The sequence below is a fragment of the Myotis lucifugus genome, unplaced genomic scaffold, assembly GCF_000147115.1.
Source record: "Myotis lucifugus unplaced genomic scaffold, Myoluc2.0 scaffold_105, whole genome shotgun sequence".
Taxonomy (NCBI): Eukaryota; Metazoa; Chordata; class Mammalia; order Chiroptera; family Vespertilionidae; genus Myotis; species Myotis lucifugus.
Window position 1 is genome coordinate 3108291 of NW_005871153.1, and position 20474 is coordinate 3128764.

Below are 20474 nucleotides of genomic sequence, written 5' to 3' on the forward strand. Positions count from 1 at the left end.
TAAAGTCACGCCAACTGCGCAGTGGAGTCAGTGCGGAGCGGAAACATTGTCCCTTGAAACCCAGTGACCAGTTGCCTCTCAGGCAGTTTGAATTCTAATTTTTAAAAACATTCTTCCTGGGTTTTCTTTCTCATCTTTGAAATCCTATTTTTTTCACCTCTGGGTTCTTCCTAGTTTCCCAAGTCTGTTGTGAAATAATTATGAGCATGCATTAACACTTCCGTGTGCCACACGCTGTGTCAGCTGCCGTCCCAGGGGGCTGTGAGGGGGCTGTGCGAGCTCAGTTCATCCTCCAAGAAACCTGGGAGGCAGATGCGTTAGAAGACTTTCTGGGTAGGAAGCTGAAGCGTGGTTTAGTGAAGTACTTAGCACAGTGGCCCAGCACTATGTGCAGAGTTGCCAGGTGGCCCAGGAAAGCACCTCCTGACCAGGCCCCGACCTACCTCCCATTCAGGGAACCCACCCCCTGAGGTCATCTGGCTTCACAACGGGAACGAGATCCAGGAGTCGGAGGACTTCCACTTTGAACAGAGGGGCACTCGGCACAGCCTGTGCATCCAGGAGGTGTTCCCGGAGGACACGGGCACTTACACCTGCGAGGCCTGGAACAGCGCCGGGGAGGTTCGAACCCAGGCTGTGCTCACCGTGCAAGGTGAGGCTGACCAGGTGCCGGGGCAGGGGCGGGAGGTGCTGCCGTGGTCTCTCCAAAAGCCGTCAGGAGGTGAGGAAGCCAAGTGAGCCTGCTGTGTTCCCATGATGGACCCCGTGCTGTCTTGGTCCCAGCCCAGCCCAGGGGCCAGCTCCTCACCCTACATCTCAGGTCTGGCTGAGTAGGGCCGCTCTTCCCTGCCTTTTGAAGTCCCTGCCCTCCCTGGGTTTCTGGTGACAGCCGCATAGAGTGCCAGGAGGGAAATCTCATGATACATGTAGCAAATTGGCAGTGATGGCTTTTGACATGAGTTAGGGGCTTATTGGGGTCCTCGCCTTTAGGGAGCCTCCATGTGAGAGGAGAGACCAGTTCATAAGCAAGTACAGATCTTCCTCATCACATCTAATGTGGATCATTGGTGCCCAGCCCAGTGCCCTGTACATCCTGGGCTACCTCCCCTTGCTTTGGATATACCATTCGTGTCAATATTATCCTCTGAGAATGTAACCAACACAGATTGGCCATAAGCAGAATGTGCTATATCTGTATGTCCAATAAAAGTGATTTCTGGACAAGCTGTTATTTGGGTAACATGCTGTCTTCCGACCTTCACCCCCATGAAGAGTTGAGTGGACGCTCTCTGCTGAAAGGCCTCCCTCTCTAACTCAACGCTTTGCCAACTTCCAGAGCCCCAGGATGGCACCCAGCCCTGGTTCATCAGCAAGCCTCGCTCGGTGACAGCCTCCCTGGGCCAGAGCGTCCTCATCTCCTGTGCCATCGCCGGCGACCCCTTCCCCACCGTGCACTGGCTCCGAGACGGCAAGGCCCTCTCCAAAGACGCCGGCCACTTCGAGGTGCTGCAGAACGAGGACGTGTTCACCCTGGTCCTGAAGAATGTGCAGCCCAGGCACGCCGGCCAGTATGAAATCCTGCTCAAGTGAGTCTGCATGTCCCGCCCCCAAGTTCCTACACCCTCCAACTTCCTGCCTGGGGCTGGGAAGCCAGAGGAAGCACAAAACAATGTGGGGCTGGGCTTCAAGGCGAAGAAAGTGCAGACTTGGTGCCGCTGACAAGCTTTCATTTCTTCCACTTCAGTACAGCAGACGCGCATGGAGAACCGTCCCTTCTGGGCTCCGTTCCCCAAAGACCTCTGTCTTACTACATCCTGGCTTCTGCTCCCCCATTATTTGGTGTGTGGAGAATATGAAGGAGGGAAGAATGGATTAAAATTGGAAAAGCAGGAGGTAGAGGGAGTATATCAGTTATCTCTTGTTGTATAACAAATTACCCCAATACTTAGCATCTTTTTTAAAAGATTTTTAAAAATTGATTTTGAGAGAGTGAGGAAGGGAGAGGGAGAGTGATCCAAGAGAGAATGAGCTGGAATCTGCAGTGTCTTTTATGGCTCACCCTCAGGAGTCTCACACCGTCACTTCTGCCACATTTTATATTGGTTAGAAGTGAGTCGCTCAGTACAGTTCATACTCAAGGGGAGGAGAATAAATTCCACCTTTGGAGAGAGGAGTATCAAAGAAGCCATAGACATTTTCAGACTGCTGCAGGGAAGTTAACTCTCCCCATTCCTTTTTTCTCTCTTTCAAGGCCTTTCTAGGTTACACGGGAAGGTAAGCTCCCTGAGGGCACACTGCCATGTTCCCAGTGCCTAGAACATGTCTGGCCCATAGTCAGCATGTGGTCACTGTCTGGTAAATGAATGTGATCCAGAAATGTTCTATTTTTTTTAATGCTCTAACTCTTCACATGCCATGCCAACCCTGGGTGGATGGAGGCGAAAAGCCAGCCCCTCGGGGGTGGTGTGAGCGCTGAAGGAGAGCGCGTGTCTGCACCTTGACTCTGTGAATAGGAGGTTGTGCCACACCCCGAGGATGCTTGGACCTGCCTGGCTCAGGTGCTTGGCCACTTGGTCAGAGGGCTTGATGTCCTGGACAAATCGTTTCCCTCTACTGAGCTCATCATGTTTAAGGCTCTGAGCTACAGACAGGCTCGGTAGCTGCACCCCACGGCCACGGCCACTGCCACTGCCACTGCCACTGCCAGGATGGAGTGCTGTCACTATCATAATCACAGCACCTGGCATGTGCTCTGGGGTCCTTCCCGCACATGTGCTTTCTACCTGTATCAGGTGGCTTTTGCTGCCTAACAAACCATCCCATTACTGAGTGGCTTTGAGAAGTAGCCATTCTTGTGTCTTGGGAGTCTGTGGATCTGCTAGGAAGTTCTGCTGATACTTAGGTAGGTCTCAACAAATCTCAGCCAAGCTAATGACACATCTGTGGACAGCTGATAAGATGGCCGTAGGCTGGCCAGTCACCCTGCTAGCAGCCATTGGTAGTGTGCCCAGACCCACTAAAGCCTTTGCCTGGTGCCTGAACCAGTTATTCTAAGGAAGGCAAATCTGCATCCAAAATAGGAAGAATACACACTCTTCCTCTCTCCTAGGTCAGTACAGATCATGGAAACTTTATATGTGAGAACAGAGCTTGTCTGTATGGAAGGAGTAGTGCTTTGAGGCAGTTACTCATGTCAATCAAACCAGACATCCGAAAAGAGATGAGCTTTGGGGGGCCTTTTGAGTAAAACAGGCTGAGGCTTAGCAACTAAGTAAAGGGCCTGCCTGCTGAGGGCCTGTTGGATAGGCTGAGCAAGAAAGGGTAGGAAGCCGAAACCGGTTTGGCTCAGTGGATAGAGCGTCGGCCTGCGGACTGAAAGGTCCCAGGTTCGATTCCGGTGAAGGGCATGTACCTGGGTTGCGGGCACATCCCCAGTGGGAGATGTGCAGGAGGCAGCTGATCGATGTTTCTCTCTCATCGATGTTTCTGACTCTCTATCTCTCTCCCTTCCTCTCTGTAAAAAAATCCATAAAATATATAAAAAAAAAAATTAAAAAAAAAAAAAGAAAGGGTAGGAAGACAAGGCACGGGCAGTGGGAAGCCAGCCAGGCCAGCGTGGAGAGCTGCACTGGGAGGTCGGCAGGCAGACTGTCTGGGCCCAGCTGCGGACAGTCATAAAACTTAGACTGTCCCAGTTGGAAGGGACTTCAGAAGTTAGCTCGCCGCCTCCTCATTTAATAATGGGGGAAACTGAGGTCTCGGGGTCATGGACTTGCTCGTGGCCACCCAAAGGCCAGTACAGAGCCCAGATTAGAACCCTAATCTCTGCCTTGGAATCAGATGCTCTTTTGTTCCTGGTTTCTTCCAAGTGCACTGGGGACTTAGGGAACCTGGGAAATCGCACTGGAGTCCCCACCCCCGGCAGCCCTTGCCCCCTTTCCCTCCCCAAAGCCCAGTCTTTTCATCCCTTGGGGAGGCTGGTGCCCTGGCCTTGGCTTCGTCCCCAGCCGAGAAGGAGCGAGCCAGTGGAAAGTTCTCCTGGGGAATGTGTGCCAGGCCTGCCAGGGCCTCATTCCCCTCTTGCTTTTCTCATCCTGACAGGAATCAGACTTCAACCCAGGGCAGAATGCCTTTCAAGGAGGAACTGGATGGCTGGGAGGAAGAGGGGGTGGGAAGGCTGGGGTGGGGGTACATATGGTGGGTGGTTTCTAGCTCCCCTTCCCTTCCCTAGCTTTTCTCTCCTGAACTAAAAGGGGAAATGTCAAAAAGTGAGTTCCAAATTCCAGCTGAACTATTTAAAAGATTTTTGCTTCCCAAGAAATCAAATCTTTAAACGAATTTTGCCTATAAAAATCCATTCCAGAGGTGGGTGTTTTGGAGTAGGACAGGCCCCAAGGTGTTGTAGCAAGGAGAGGACTTCTTATTCGGGGGGTTGGGAGGTGGGGGCAGAAGGAGCTGTGTCCTTACAGGGTGACAGGCCCATATCCTCTGGGGCAGGGGCCTCATCCTTGGCCCCTGCACATACTTCTGACTGAGTATACAATGATACCAAAGATGGCCCCAAAGGCTGTTCCAGCTGGGAGGTTATCTGGGGTGGGTCCCAGGCAGCAGGCCTCTCTGATCTTTCAATGAACCATGATTTGCCTTTAAGGCCTGCAGAGATTAAAGTTTATTGCTGCAGAAATAGTGACCCCCAGACCACCTCTAGGGATGATTCACTTGGTGGGCCAGCCGTGGGAATCCCAAGTTCTACACCCCCTACCGGCCCCCCAGACTGCCCTGGGGGCTTTGAGTGAGGCCTGGGAATGGGCTGAGCAGCAGGCTGCCTGTGCTGCCCTCCTTGAGGGCAGGGATTGGCAAACAACAGGACCCCTTACCTGTGTCCCCCCACAAGGAGACAAAGCTTACTCCAGCTCAGTTAAAGCTTCCGAGGAGCGTGGCTGGGGTAGAGCAGGGCCATCTGGTCAGTATCTGCTCCTGGTTTCTGCATCTGGCCTGCGTTCTACTTGTGACAAGAGCAAACTCAGTGAAGGAGATGTTGAAAAGGGCTCCCAGGAAACATGGCCCTTGGGCATCCTGTCCTCCTGCTTCCCACCAACTCCGGGCGCCAACCCTGTGCCTGAAAGAAAAGTGGGAAAAGGACGGCCTAATTCTGGCCAGCAGCCTGGCAGGGGCTGGTCCTCCGCCCAGAGGAACTCCCACAGTTATTCCTCCGGTTGACCCAAGTCCTGTAGCCTTCTGTGTTGAGTGTTCAGGGTGCTGTGGGGGCCCCTGAGCCTTCCCAGGGCCTGGCACCAGGGAGGCACCTAATTGCTCGTTGTTGAGCAAAGAAGCACCCTGGGCTGTCGAACTCTCCAGACATGAGGCTTCTTGAACCTTGAGTCCGTGTCCCCTGAGAGGAAGCCTTGAGGAAGGTGGCCCAGAGAGGACCCAACAGATAAGAGGAGGAAGGGGGCAGCAAAGATCAACCTCTCTTTCTTTCAAATGGGTCCTAGTACCGGGGAGTGAGCAGCAACCCCCAGCAGCCCTGAGAGTCCTCTGCCATACCATGGGCTGCCCCTGTCTGACCCAGAGTCGGCCCTCCATGGGGAGGGAAACTGGGCAAAAGGTACCCACATCCGTCAGCAGAGCTCCGTGAACTCATGTTCAGATGTCTGTTCATGTGGGGTGACTGGTGCATGGGCACATGTTCCCAAACACGGACCTGCAAGTGCAGGTGCCCACCAGGTCGACCCCACATACATGCGAACCCGTGCGTGTGGCTGACCTATACATATGCACATAGACGCGCACACGCACACATATCCCGGAATAGATTTGTACTGATGAGCACTGTAGAGTGGGGTAGGAAGGTCACAGGTCTTGGATTTAGGTAGACCCATGTCCCAGTCTCTGTGCCCGCTAGTTAGCTCTGTGGGTTTAGGCAAATTACTTAACCATCATAAGCCTCATTTTTCCTACCTATAAAAATGGTGCTGACCCCAACCTCACAGAGCTGTCATAATATTAAGTGAGATGGATTATGTGAGGAACCTGTCGCAGAGCTTGGCACACCTGTGCTAGCAGGTGAGGCAGGCTCAACCCCTGAAGGGCTGGTAAGATGGTTGTGTGCAGTGGGATGTGTGGGACACCCCAGAACCCCAGCACTGCCTCACAGAAACTCCTGAGCCTCCTTTCCTTGCCTTTCAAACGGACACAGTGGTTCTCTATGCCTCACTGGGATGCTTGGGGACAAGAACGAGAACAGATGCGACATGATGAGAGCTGGAGGGTGCTGTATAACATGGGTGTTTATCACCATGAAGCCTTTGGCTTTCAGACCTGCCTCCACCCCTTCCACCGGCAAGCAGGACCTCTTGGCTGGTCAGAGCTCAGAAACGCCAGCAGATGGCAGCCTTGTGGGGCTGGCGGGCTGAGCTGCTGCTCCATGTCCTCCAGGCACCCAAGCTTGGAATAGCCCCTCTGCTGAGCAGAAGGGGCCCAGCTGGTCACCCACCAGCTCCGAGAGACTGAACAGTTTTATCAGCGGCTGGAGAATCCAGAGCCCCATCTGAGGGAAGAAGAGAGAGGGCCACCCATTAGGGAGACACCTGCTAGGTTTCAATACAAAAAGTTCTGACCAGAGGGCATTAGCCAATGAGTACGGATTGGAGGGTGTTTTCATTTCTTGAGCAGGCGAAGGAGAAGTAGTGGGGGAGGGGGGCACTGTAGAGGAGAGGGAAGTACCCAGCTCTGTATTAAGGGAGCACAGAGTCAAACTCAAGGTCACTGGCAGGCTGACCAAGGCCGCACACTCTAGACCAGCGGTCGCCAGCCGTGAGGCCCGAAAGGTTGGCGACCGCTGCTCTAGACCAAGCAGCTCCATCATGGCCGCCATTAGTTTAATCTTTACTCTTCTTTTATTGATTGAGTGATCTATTGATTGAATTATTTTTGCAGTATACTTACAGAAAAGTATTGCTACTTCTGGATGCTTATCTTAGCTGTTGTCCAGAAGATCCTGGTTTGTTTTTGTTTGTTTTTTTCCTTTTTAAACAAGAGCTGGGAAAATAAAGGGTGAGCCAAGGAGAGGGGGGTAGGGCCCTGCCCTAAGTCTAGGGCTGGGGTTGGCCTGTTGGGGTCACAGCTAAGCCTGTGGTCCCATCTTTCCTGGAGCCAGCAGCCAGCCTGTGGTCAAGTCCTGCCGGCCCTTCCCTCATCGCGGCCCGAGAAGGCCCTCAGCCGAGAGCCTCCTGATCTGTACTGACCCCTTGAATTCCTTAGGAACCGGGTTGGCGAATGCAGTTGCCAAGTGTCACTGATGCTACAGAGCAGCCCTACCCGAGCCCCCCAGCGGTGAGTGCCCCCCAGGAGCTGACTGGCCAGGTCCCATGCCACCACCCACGCACCTTCCTCCTGGCCCCTGCAGGCCCAGCCCAACAGTCCCAGATTGTTTGTGTCCTCGGGCTGGGCTGCCCAAGCCAAGAGGGAGCGATTGGAAGGCGAATGAGGGAGGGAGAGCAGGGAGGGGGTGAATTTCTCTTTTTTTTTTTTGCACACACCCTTATAAGGCTACTGAAGTCATTACCGATGTAACAAACCAACTAAGCAAGCAGGCTCCTCTCACCAATGTTCCCTTCTATAAACACAGCCTGGCCAGCCCCCACCATTCCTTCCCCTCCCCTCTACCCTGCCTCCCTCAGGGATTTGCTCTCCCCTGACGTCTCTTTTTCACCCGGCCCCTTTTCCTCCTGCTGCTTTCCTTTTTCCCCTCACTGGTTGCAGGGGGAGGGAGCCTGCCAGCTGTGAGGGCCTCTGTGGCCAAGGAGTTGGTGCTGGTGGTGGTGATGGTGACTGCTATGGGACCCTGAGGCCTAGCTGGCCAGCGAGAGGGCAGGGTTGGCCAGAGGAGGAGGACGGCGAAGGCGTGCGGGGGGTGCTGAAGAGGCGCGTGGAGACCCGGCAGCACACGGAGGAGGCCATCCGCCAGCAGGAGGTGGAGCAGCTGGACTTCCGCGACCTGCTAGGGAAGAAGGTGAGCACCAAGACTGTGTCGGAGGAAGACCTGAAGGAGATCCCAGCCGAGCAGATGGATTTCCGCGCCAACCTGCAGCGGCAAGTGAAGCCAAAGACCGTGTCCGAGGAAGAGAGGAAGGTGCACAGTCCCCAGCAGGTTGACTTCCGCTCTGTCTTGGCCAAGAAGGGGACTCCCAAGACCCCAGTGCCTGAGAAGGTACCACCTGCAAAACCTGCCACCCCGGATTTTCGCTCAGTGCTGGGCAGCAAGAAAAAATTACCAGCAGAGAATGGGAGCAGCAGTGCTGAGGCCTTGAATGCCAAAGTGGCAGAAAGTCCCAAGGCTGTGGGCAATGCCCAGCCTTCAGGGCCCCTGAAACCTGTGGGCAATGCCAAGCCTGCTGAGACCCCGAAACCCGTGGGCAATGCCAAGCCTGCCGAGACTCTGAAACCTGTGGGTAATGCCAAGCCAGCTGAGACCCCAAAACCCTTGGGCAATGCCAAACCGGCTGAGACCCCCAAACCCTTGGGCAACGCCAAACCAGCCGAAACCCCGAAGCCCCTGGGAAATGCCAAGCCTGCTGAGACCCTGAAACCTACGAGCAATGCCAAGCCTGTTGAAACCCCCAAACCCTTGGACAATGCCAAGCCAGCTGAGATCCCAAAACCAGCTGGGAAAGAAGAACTCAAGAAGGAGGTTAAGAATGATGTGAACTGCAAGAGGGGGCCTTCAGGAGGCACAGATAACGAGCAAAGATCAGAGAGCCAAGGGACAGCCCCGACCTTCACGGAGAAGCTGCGAGATGTCCATGTGGCAGAGGGCGAGAAGCTGCTGCTCCAGTGCCAGGTGTCCTCTGACCCCCCGGCCACCGTCACCTGGACGCTGAATGGAAAGACACTCAAGACTACCAAGTTCATCATCCTCTCCCAAGAAGGTAATGAGGGCAGGGCTGGGGAGGAAGGGGCTTTTGATCGCTGCCAGCTCGTGGAGCCGTGGTCTTATTGATCAGCACTCATAGCCCAGAGCCTCTGTGTCCCCCTCCGACGCAGGACAGGTGCCCCACTCAGGGTCCGTGGGGGGGTGTGGGTGGGAGTCTAGTTCTATGGCGCATGCCCAGGTCTCGGCATCTGTCCAGCAGAGCCCTCTCCCAGTACCTCAGCAGCCCCCTCAGAGCACGGGGGCCTGTTCTAACGCCCCACAGCTCTTTCTTGGAGAGGGCTCTGTTCACAAGCTTGGAAATAGAGGCACTGGGTCCGGTGCCTCCCAGGAGCCCTGAGCTGACAGTTGCTTTTGCAGCAGCATTTTGGGTTTGGGGAAGGGTGTGCGGTGATGGGATGGCACAGGACTGATTTAGGGTCAGCAGCTGAAGTCTTGGTAACATTGTGGGTTTGAAGGGACCTGTGCGGGAGCCCAAAACTCCAAACATCCCCTATGGCACACACTCACCGGCAGACAGAGCTGCTCACTTCCTAATTTGGATGAGACTTTTGTTTGCTGCTAGTTCACATTCTTGAGTGGTGGGGAGAAGAAGGGGGGCTCTAAGTCTTGCCATCTGGGTCCTTTCGGGGTCTGGAGTTCTAGAGAAGTGACAGGAGTGAGGGGGTATTTTCCCTGGACCCTCAATTTGGTTTGAAGTGTTTTTGTAAATCCCAAACCTGGGAGGGAGCTCCAAGACCAGCAGACTCCCCACACCCCACTCTGGTGGCCAGCGCTAGAACAGGGTCTGGCCTGAGCGTGAGGCTGGTGCTGGTGGCGCTGGCAGGGCAGGGTACAAAGCTTCCCGGAAGTCACAGTCCTTTTACCCTGAGGGGCAGAGAGCTGCCACAGCGGAGGCCCAACTGACAGGTCCTGTCAAATCCAGAGCAGCTGAGGTGGCAGAAACATCCCCCGCCCTGCACTGTGCTGTTCTCCTCCTGTCCTCCGACGGCTCTCCACTCGAGGCCTCCCTGACCCCTTGATCTGCTTCCTGCCTCCCTCCTAAAACCCAGAGTGAAGCACCTGAAGATAGCAGTAGCCCCCTCAGCTCATGATGAAGCTCCTCTCTTCACGCTGCAGCTCAGACAGCAGGTCTGGAAGACCGGAGCATTTTGAATCTAAATGCTGACGTAGTAAAGGGGAAATGGGCCAGGAGAGAGAAAAATGTTGAGTTTTCTGCTGATGTGTTGACGGGATACCTTTTTCACAGGCGTAGGGCCATACTGGGAGGGTCCTCCAGAAGTCATCTCACCCACCCCCGCCTCTGCTAGTGCAGCCTGCACACACCGGGGCGTGGGGATTGCTGTGGTGAGATGTCCAGGGGATTGGATGCCACAGCCTCCCCTGTCACCCCCGTGGGCCCCTCTCGTTTGGAAAGTCTTTGGTAAAACTGATCCAGAGCTTTGATCAGCGGCATTTCCCTGTGGCGATCTCTCTGGGCAGCAGGGAGGGTGGTCAGCTGCCGCCCTTGGGACGTGTGTGCCCCACAGGCTTGCGCCATGTGATGTCCATGGCAGCACAACCTCAGGAGACGAACGTTCCGCCAGCTGAAGGCAAGGCACAAAGCTGTGCGTCTGGAACCTGCACAGCCACCAGCAGCCACTTACAAACAATCCACTCGACTAAACTGAAGAAATGAAAAGAAGGCCGGCACAAGGAGAAGAGAGAGAGAGACTGGGAAGGGGGTGGGAGGGGACTATGCAGACAGCCCTAAATCCAACTTTTAAAAATATTTTAAATATTTGTAATTCTCCTTTGAAAACTAAGAATAGCTGGCACTTATTGGACACTATGTGCCCGGCACTGTCCCAGACATCTGACACTTTTCACTCATTTAATCCTCACGACGACTATACTGCCCCTCTAACAGAGCAGGTAAGCACCTTGCTCAAGGTTGCGCAGCTAGTTCGTAACCGGGCCCAGATTTGAATGCAGGCAGTCCCGATGCCTAGACCACTATATGTTACCTCTAAGTTAATTCTTGTTAACACGGCAGCATGCTGGTGCAGCTGAGAAACCTTTCATGATCCATCAGCTCACCAAGAGAATTGTCCACCAAGGAAAAATGCTAATGGCTACTCCTCAGCACTGTCAACAGTGGTCAAGAGGCTGAAAGACTGGTGGTGCCCTCAGGCTCACCCAGTTTCTGGTAGTTTCACTGCAATGGAGGAAGCAGACCCTGAAACAGGCCTGTCTATCTGGCCACATAGAGAGAATGCCTTGTCTCAAAATACCAGTCCCACTTTCTTTCTGTCCACCATTCCTTCTTCAGAGCTTCACTCTCCAAGTCTTCGAGATCCTGGGCTAAACAGGGACCCAGGAGAGAGCCTATCTTAAAGAGTTCAGTGACCACTTCAGCAGGCCCCACTGCACAGGGTAGGTCCCTCGGAGAGCTGTGAGTGGACCTGCTATCGATAGAGAGGACGTGTGCTCAGTGATCAGACTATCCCAGTCAAGTGCCTCCTTCTGGGAGCAGGGCATGAGGAGAGGGAGCCGCGTGCTGGGGCCCTGGTGGTGAGAGAACTGGGCCTAGAAAGGAACCTTGAAGGTGGGCCAGGACTCCCAGCCCAGAAGAGGGAGGGTGTGGGTTTCCCAGGGAGGGGCACAGCAGGAGTGAGCACAGGCCTGCCCACAGCACGGTCTGGCTGTAGAGGAAGGCATGGCCTCATTCCACCCTGTGTCATGCCGACGACCTCTATTCCAAAGGCAATAGGGAGCCAGGAAAGAGTTTTGAATGAGGAGCAATGCACACCAAGCTGGGGTTTAGGGGGCTTGATTGACTCCATGCCCAGAGCCATGTAAGGGGCCCGCTGAAGAGGTCAGGGAGAAAGGTGGTGGGCCTGAGCTAACAAGGTAGACATGGGCACAGACAGGAAATAACCTGTTGAAGAAGCCAGGACAGAATTCACAGAACCTGTGGCTTGGAAGGGTGGGGGTAGAGGGGTAGAGAAGAGGAAGGAGTGGAAGACCACTGAGCGTCAGTGTCTGGGTGGCTGGGGTCACAGTGCGGGCATCAGTGGATATGGGAAGCTGTGGTTTGAGGTGGTTTGTAGGAGAAAATGGAGGCCCTTCTCCAGGCCCTTTAACCCCACACCATCCTCTCGCCCCCACCTCCTGACTTGGAACTCTTCTTGCTCCACTGCATGGAACCCTGTGCTGTCTTCTCTCCTAAGGTCAAGATTCACTTCCTCCAGGCTGCCTTCCGGGACTGTTGTGACTGGCCTTTGGCCACAGAGGCTCTTGTGCTCTCCTCCCCCTACCTCATGTTTGTCTGGGCACCAACCGCTAGTGGATGCTCTGTTTATAGGTTTCAGGGGGCTTCTCGCAACCTGTAACTGGGATAGGGCTCGTAGCCTGCAGGCCCCCCTAACAGGATTAAGTCAACCCCATTTGGTGCCACGGAGAGCAGAGTTGTGACCGCAGCCCAGTCGGTTGGAGCCCATTAATTTTTGGAGGAACATATGGAGGTGTCCTCCCTCTTCCTGCATCTCCCGGAGCTGCAGGTGCCTGGTGTTCAGGTACAATGCTGGGCCCGCCCTCCAGGCCCGTAGGGTGGGAGGCCAGGGAGCCAGGGGCTCTGTGCTGCTCCCCAGGGGCTTTCTTCTTTATGCCTTGTTCCTTTCCCCAGGCCAGACTTCTTTCCGGGCAAACATCTCTCCCAGTCTAATGACAAGGATTCATTTTTGTTGCTGTCGTCAACAATGATTCATTTTTTTAAATTGCCTTCAGTGTGAGATCTTGCAAAAGCTTTTTGAGAACTTCTGTAAGTTCATCCTACAAAAGGATTTATATAGCACCTACTCTGTGTGAGGCACTATTCTAGCCCTTTTCATTGTAGGCACAGTCCACTCAAGAATTCTGAGTTCGGAGGGGTTTTTTCCCTTTAAGAAACTGCAGGTATACCTTGGAAATGCTGTGGGTTCGGTTCCAAACCACTGCAGTAAAGCAAGTCGTAATGCAATCAGACAAGTTGTAATCTTTTTGCTGGTGAAGAGTCTTACCTTCAGTTTGTAAAAAAACAACAACAACTCAATACCTGTGAGGCGCAATAAAGCGAGGTGTGCCTGTATATTATCTTTTATTAGAGGCCCGATGCACGAAATTCTTGCAAGGGTAGGCCTTCGCAGCCCCGGCTGCCTCGTGGCCTTGCTCCCTGCCCACCCCCACCTTGGCCTGGCACTGCCTGTGTCTGCCACCACACACCCCCGGTTCCCTGGTTCTGCGGAGCCCCCCACACACACACACACCCCCAACCCCTATCGATTGCCCCACAGAGGGTGGCCTGGGCCTTCCTCTTTGGGGCGATCGTGGAGTCCCCCGCTCCATTGATTGCCCCACTGGCCAGTGGCCTGGGCCTCCCTTGGCCAGGCCATTGTGGGGCGATGGTGGGCCCCCCAGCCAATCGCATCGCACTGGCCTTGGCTGGCCTGGCACCAGTGCGTGTCATAGCATGGTCATCCTGAAGGTCGTCCAGAAGGTTGTCCGGATGGTCGTTCTGCTGTTCAGTCGATTTGCATTTTACACTTTTTAAAAATATATATTTTATTGATTTTTTACAGAGAGGAAGGAAAAGGGATAGAGAGTTAGAAACATCTATGAGAGAGAAACATCGATCAGCTGCCTCCTGCACACTCCCTACTGGGGATGTGCCCTCAACCAAGGTACATGCCCTTGATCGGAATCGTACCTGGGACCCTTGAGTCTGCAGGCTGACGCTCTATCCACTGAGCCAAACCGGTTAGGGCGCATTTTACACTTTTATTATTATAGATAAGGTAGGCTATATTTGATTAAATGTTCGTGACTTTCTTTTGTGTGAATCTTACCAGGTCACCTGCTACAGACATGCGCCTCTGTCATTCTCAGTTTGGCAAATATTTTTGTTACTGTGACTGCATTCCAGGCTCAGGAAAAACACTCATAATAACGGTGGTCACTGCCCTCCAGAGCCTGTGTGGGAGACAGACACCGGTTTCAGCAATGGTCTTGAGAGACCTGTTTTGATTCAGATGAGCTCAGAAGAGTCCATCTATGGCCTTAGGCAGCGCTTAGGAGTGACACGAGGGCACCGTCCCTGCGGAGGTGACTTGGAGCTAGTCGCTCTGTCCAGACATGCCAGGAGCCAGGCCCTGCCGACTGAGGCAGCCTCGGAGCAGAGTCTCCAAGGCTCCGGGCCGCGCCCTCCACCGTGCACACCCCTGTCCTCTCTGTACCCGCACACTCGGAAAGGAGCCAGGTGGGGATCTCAGACCCCATGACGGTGAGAGGCTCTCCCAGGGACAGTTTGGCTGAGCCATTCATTGGCCTCCTGGCTCTGTGGTAACCGCTCCCATCCCCCTCACCTCCCTCTCAGAATTCCCCACCAGGCTGAGGCTTCTCACAAAAACAGGCTGGGAACCGCTCTCCTTCTGGAGGTCAGGAATAAGCTGTCCCACAGGAAATACCAGATTCTTCTCTCTGAGCCTGCCCGGGGCCCTCCCCCAGCCCACGCATGTGGCCAGGGGTCCAGGCTCTAAGCAGCTGGAAACGCTGCATTGCCTGCTCTGACGCTTTCCCTGGTGCGGGGCGAGGGCTGGGGTCTAAATGCTCCACTTGTCCTGGTGGTCTCTCTACTGTCTTTGTAGTTTGTGCCATTTTTGGTTTAAGGCTGACGGCAGCTGGGGGACTGAAACCAAAAGGCAATCAAGGATTCGAACAGGATGTGCACTGGGAGTGGGTATCTGCTCCCAGAGCCTTCGTCTCAGACTGAGGGGAAATGGCAAGATGGGGTCTGTTTCCTTTAAGCTTCAAGTTTTGGGGCCAGAGGTCATCTCAGTCTTCTGCTGCCCCAGATAAATGGAAATTTCTCTCTCTAGAAGATAGTTAACCTCATTCCTCTATTCCTGTGCCTCACAGTTCATGGTCTCGTGATGAATGTCCTAAAAATCCAACCTAAACTCTTTCTGTGGCAGTTTCTGCAGATTCTGTGTCCTACAGTGAAAGAGATCCCGGCCCATTGCCCTCCCCTGGGGGAGAACTTAGTGAGGTCTTGCCAAGAGGCAACGTCTTATAAGCGGGAGGGGGGGGGGGGGAGGGTGCAGATCAGCCATCCTGCCTCAGGTGGTCAGTAGACTGCAGTTTCCTTGGGGTGGTTGTTGTTGTTGTTGTGGTAGTTTCTTCAAGTATAAGCAAAAGTTATTTGGAAAGTCACAGAGTTAGAAAAAGTGAGCCAGCTGGGCTGCATGGGCTCAGGAAATGGGCAAAAGAATGGCCCTTGGAGCTTAGGAGAGAGTGAGAGCAAAGGTGAGTTCTTGAAGGATGAAGAGGGAGGAAAGGTGCAGGTGCATGAGAGAGAGAGAGAGAGAGAGAGAGAGAGAGAGGACACGAACCGAGGTGTCCCTGTTTAAGGCAGACCCAGGCGCCAAGAAGTAAAGGGAACTGTTACAACTCTGCTTTCTCTCCCAGCCTTAGGGAGGCTCTCTGGGCGGAATTGGCATCATCCTTCCTCTCTCTGAATAGCCTCGTATTTGTTGGTCAAGTCTGTGCATCTGTCTGATCGAGGGGAGGGTACTTTTTGAGATCAAAGGCCTTTGACCTCCCTTCTGGCCATGCCGCCTACACACACACACAGCTCTGCCCACCCAGGGCAGTGGCAGGTGGCAGGGAGGTGGCCAAAGCCACTGCTCCAGGCAGCAGGATGCACGTGGCTCTGGCTTTGTCCCCCTCCTTGTGTGATGACTGCTCCCCTGACGGCAGGGGCAGCTTTGGACAGGACGGCATGCTCTTGGCTTGTTGTAAGTCTCAAGACAGGAACTAAGGAAGTGATTGCTGTCCTCCTACCTGGCCCGGCAGCCCAATATTCAGGGGATCCCCCAGAGAATGGCCTAGCCAAGAGAGACCCAGGATGGGTAAGGACCAGACCCCAGATGCCTGTGAATGCTCAGCCTGACTCCTCCTTCCCCCAACCAGGCCAGAAGAGGAGGAGTGTTGGGGCGAGGTAGGCCAGGTGAGAGTCCGTGGGGATAGAAGGCCATCTCTTCGGCTCTCTGGGGTGACCAGAAGGCCCAGCACTGAAGGGGGCAGCTCCAAAGTGCCCCTCAATTCAGATACCGTTCCTGAAAAGCCAGTTCAGGGTCCCAGGCAGATCTCCCCACAGGCCAATGCCCTGCTGGACAGGGACTCCTGCCCTCCCCCACCCACCCCTCTGTTCAGAACCCCTTTTTCTAAGATGCATTCCCAGAATCGCTGCTGTAAACTGCGCAAGCTCCCTCAGCGGCCACTGTTCCTCACACAGGTCTGTAATCACCTGCGCCGGCTACTGCTTATCTCTGGGTGAAGTCCCAGAAGTCCCAGGTGCGCGGCCTGTGTTAGATGGCAGAGACTATTTTTTTCCCTTCTTCTGTACCTTTTTTTTTTTTTAATGTCCTCATAAAAGAACTCTCTAGTATGTTTGGGGATCAGTTATTTGGGATCTGAGTTAGAAAGTGCCCTGGCTTTACTCGAGCTAGGGGTTGGTTCCCCCGGGCCTCTGACTTCTGGGCTCCCTGAGGCTGCCCATGTGAATAACACTTGCCTCCTGGGCTCCAGGTTCCAGGGCAGGTATTGGACCCATACCTGGTCCACTCAACCGTTCTTCCTCTTCCTCCCCAGGCTCCCTCTGCTCCGTCTCCATCGAGAAGGCACTGCCAGAGGACAGAGGCTTATACAAGTGTGTAGCCAAGAATGGCGCCGGCCAGGCTGAGTGCTCCTGCCAAGTCACTGTGGACGGTAGGTGGTGCCCACCCGTCGCCATCGCGCAATCCCACCTTCCACACGCCCTCCTCCCACCGCACCTGAGCAGAGCGGCACCAAGGCTGCCGTCACTATCCACGGCATTCCTTTTGTGGGTGTCAAGTCACCTTTTGCAAAAACACAACAGGAAGGAAAGTGGGAGGAAAGTCCCTCCTGCTTGAGGGTCCTGTGTGGCCTCAGCCCCACTCCTGGCTGGGAGGAGGAGGGGCTCACCTTGCTGCCACCTCTCCCCAGTCTTGGCCCCACCCCCAGAACCTTGCTGAACAGGGAAGCCGGGCACAGGGCAAGAGGAGAAAAGACACACCCACAGGAAAGTGACTGCAGAGGATTTTACAAGCCGCCGCAAACAAGTGCCCGGTGCTGGCAGGACAGCCCGTGAGGAGTAGGGAGCAGAGCGGGGTCCCTGTGGGGAGGCTGCGTGGAGAAGGTGAGTCGGGCTGTAGGGACAGGGCTGCCTCTGCAGGAAGGAAAAGGCACTAGTAGCACCGCAGAGGGAGGGGAGGAGACGTGGGGACAGGGAGGCCTGCCAGGTCTGCGTGGAGTTTCCCCAGTGAAGGGGCCAGACCAGCTGTGAGGAGCTGGATTGGTCCTAAAGGAATGCAGGCGGTATGTTTGTGACTTTGTTTCTCCTTCTGTGCGTGGTTTAGAACTAAAGATTCGGAAGCGGAACAGACCTGTGATGGTTCAGGCTACCACCTCCTTTTATAGAATAGAAAACGGAGGCCAGTCAGAGAGGGACAGCATCCTGCGTGAGCTTCCCTGGCCCCGTGGGGCCGGGCCAGGGCCGGAAGCCCACTCGAGACTCAGTCCCGTACCCTTTCTTTTTGTTATTTGCTTGGAACTGTTTAAAAACGTAGTTAGAAGAAAAACAATTTCTTGCCCTTGAAATGCTGGTTAGTAACCTTTCGTGGCACTGTTCAAACTAGTGTCCAGAGAAGGCGTCTGGGAGACCAGCTTGGCTGCTCTGAATGCTGAATGTGATCATTTGGACTCGGAAATTCCAACCCATTTTATTGTCGGTCCTTAAGATGTAGAGTTTTTGTCCCCATTATGGATTTTATCATCTGCTTTCCTGGTCACAAAAGCTGAGATCTATGATATATAATGAATGGGAGAGAAGAAAAAAGAGTCTTAAAAAGAAAAATCTTTTTAAAAATACACACAATTAAATTGTCAACACAAATTAAATCGTCCACTGCAACAGGAAAACTGAAGTTGCCAAATATTGTGCATCTACCTAGTGTTCTGTGGATGTCTTTGCCACGGAAGCTCTGAGTCTAAGGAAACAGATTGGATGGGTTAAGGTGTGTAGTCAGTTCCAAGAGGCCTTGGAGCACATGTTTTGAGGCTCTGAGTCGGGGTTGCTGTTCGTGGTTAGTTACTCCCAGGTGTGACCTGGGCTGTCACCCACCCAGGTAGATCCTGCTTCTTTCTAGACAGGTGCTGTAGTTTAAAAAAAAAATAGTGTTTCCGGGAACTTGACCCTAGAACAGTGGTTCTCAACCTTCTGGCCCTTTAAATACAGTTCCTCATGTTGTGACCCAACCATAAAATTATTTTTGTTGCTACTTCGTAACTGTAATGTTGCTACTGTTATGAATCGTAATGTAAATATCTGATATGCAGGATGGTCTTAGGCGACCCCTGTGAAAGGGTCGTTCGACCGCCAAAGGGGTCTCGACCCACAGGTTGAGAACCGCTGCCCTAGAAGCTTGTTCCTCACAGCCCCACTGCTCACATGGGACCCATGCCGGTTCCAGCCACCCTGTAAGGCAGCTCAGCCTGCTAATGAGATTATCTGCCTGGGGAATCCCTCTTTGGGTCCTATTTACACTGCTAGCTGAGGCAGGGCCGTAGTTCATTCTCCTTATCTGCAAAACGTCAGCACCTTTTCTAGAAACAGCAAGTGGTTTCCTTTTAAAACCAAACTTTGTTTTCAAAATAAAATTTCCTTTTCCCCTACAAGATGCATTTGGGGATTCTTTTCTTTTTAAAAAGTTTTGGGGGATCCATTTTGCAACTTATGGGGCATTTTTGCCCATGCATTGGTCTCCTTCTAGTTCATTCTCTTGCTCTCTCCATTAATCTTGATGACCTTCATTATGTATTTCTGGTTCCTGCAAGGAGGCTGCTGCAGGATTTGGCCTCAGGCTGCAGATTGGGAGTTGGGTCTTTGAAAAGAGCAAGGAGGGGGACCTGAGGTAGACCAGCCCAGACACAGGACTGACTCAGCTGCTTGGGTTTGGTTTTGTTTTGTTTTAACAAAGAGACAAAGGGCAGCCCCCTTGACGTGCACGGGCTTTCCCTGTGGCTGTACTTGGAGATATGTTAGTGTCCTGCGTGCAGGTGGGCTCTGGCCACATGTAACTTCGTTTTTCCATCAAGCACAACCTCTGGGAAAGGACTGCAGTCCGCTTACCTGCCCCGCTGTGCTCCAGTGGGCTGCATAGGTTTCCCGTCCTTGGTCTGTCTCCTGATCTTCTCAGCTCCCCCTCTGCCCCAGGCAACAGCCCTAACTTAGAGAGCCCACTGGGTCCATGCACCCTTTGAAGTTTTGGGCACGATTTTGTGTTTGTGGATGAGAGCATTTTTGGAAGAGAGAATCCATAGTTTTACACCAGATTCTCAAAACGAGTCACGAATTAAAATACACTGGAGAACGACTTGCCAGGTGAGGTAACCGTGACTGAATTGTCAGGCCCCGTCACTGTGGAGTCTCTCTCATCTGCAGCTGCTGCCTGATCTCTGGAGAGGACCGTCCTGCATTCCTCCCAAGGGGCAGTGAGGTCCCTCTGCACGAGGGTGGGGAACTGCTGACGTCAGGCAGGCTGCCCCCTGCCGCCCGGCAGTGCCCCGCTCCCGACAGCCCTGTCACTCACGCAGCCGGTGCCAAACACCATTAAGACTATACATCTGTGGCCAATGTAATGATATAGTTTAAGGCCTCATAAAATGACTTTGGCTCACTGGCTGTTCTGTATTAACCACACTACTGTTTCCCTCTCATAAGGGAAAGGGAGGTAGCCTTTATGAGGCAGCAGCTCTGGCTGTTTTAGTCGTGCTCCGAGTCTTTTCTCAAAGAAAAAGGGTGCTGGTGCTCTTGTGCGCTTTCTTGATTGTGGTCACACTGCCCTTCCTTCCGAGTGCAGCCGAAGGCAAGTGTCAGCTTGTACCACAGAAGGACAAGGAAGCCTGCAGTGGGTGAGGACTTGCCAGAAAACTCACCCAGGAGGAGAAAAGGCTGGCCTTCAAGGCCCGACGTGTACATTTTTAGTTTATGCGTTAGGAGGGCAGTGTCTTTCTCACTGAGAAAACCGGGGCTCAGCGAGAGTCAGCAGCCTTCCCCGGTCACAAAGGCAGCCTGCAGGAGGTGCAGCGTCTCTGGGTGTCTCTGATTTCGACACACACCCTTCGAGCCACCCAGCACAGGGAGTCACAAAGGAGTTACCCTGGCAGGACTTGAACCTGGGTATGCCTGGTTCTGAAGCCTGCACATTTCCAAATAAAGTTGGTGTTTTCGTAGGTCAAAAACACTTGAATATTGGTGACGGTATAGTTTAACGTGGAACAAGCATATAATGCACTTAGCGTTATGGCCTTCTGTCTAGTGCAGTGGTCAGCAAACTGCGGCTCGCGAGCCACATGCGGCTCTTTGGCCCCTTGAATGTGGCTCTTCCGCAAAATACCGACTTCTGCGCATGGGCCAGGAAGTTTCAATCGCACTGTATACTTC

At 53.7% G+C, this 20474-nt stretch overlaps 1 protein-coding gene across 1 annotated transcript in view; it reads left to right on the forward strand.

Annotated features, from left to right (window-relative positions):
• MYLK (myosin light chain kinase) overlaps positions 1 to 20474 on the forward strand; it is a 262717-nt gene that overhangs the window by 176823 nt on the left and 65420 nt on the right. The window contains 5 exon segments of the mRNA XM_006092848.3: positions 455 to 652; positions 1337 to 1586; positions 7264 to 7335; positions 7765 to 8930; positions 16601 to 16717. Coding sequence (XP_006092910.1) covers positions 455 to 652; positions 1337 to 1586; positions 7264 to 7335; positions 7765 to 8930; positions 16601 to 16717 — 1803 coding nt within the window.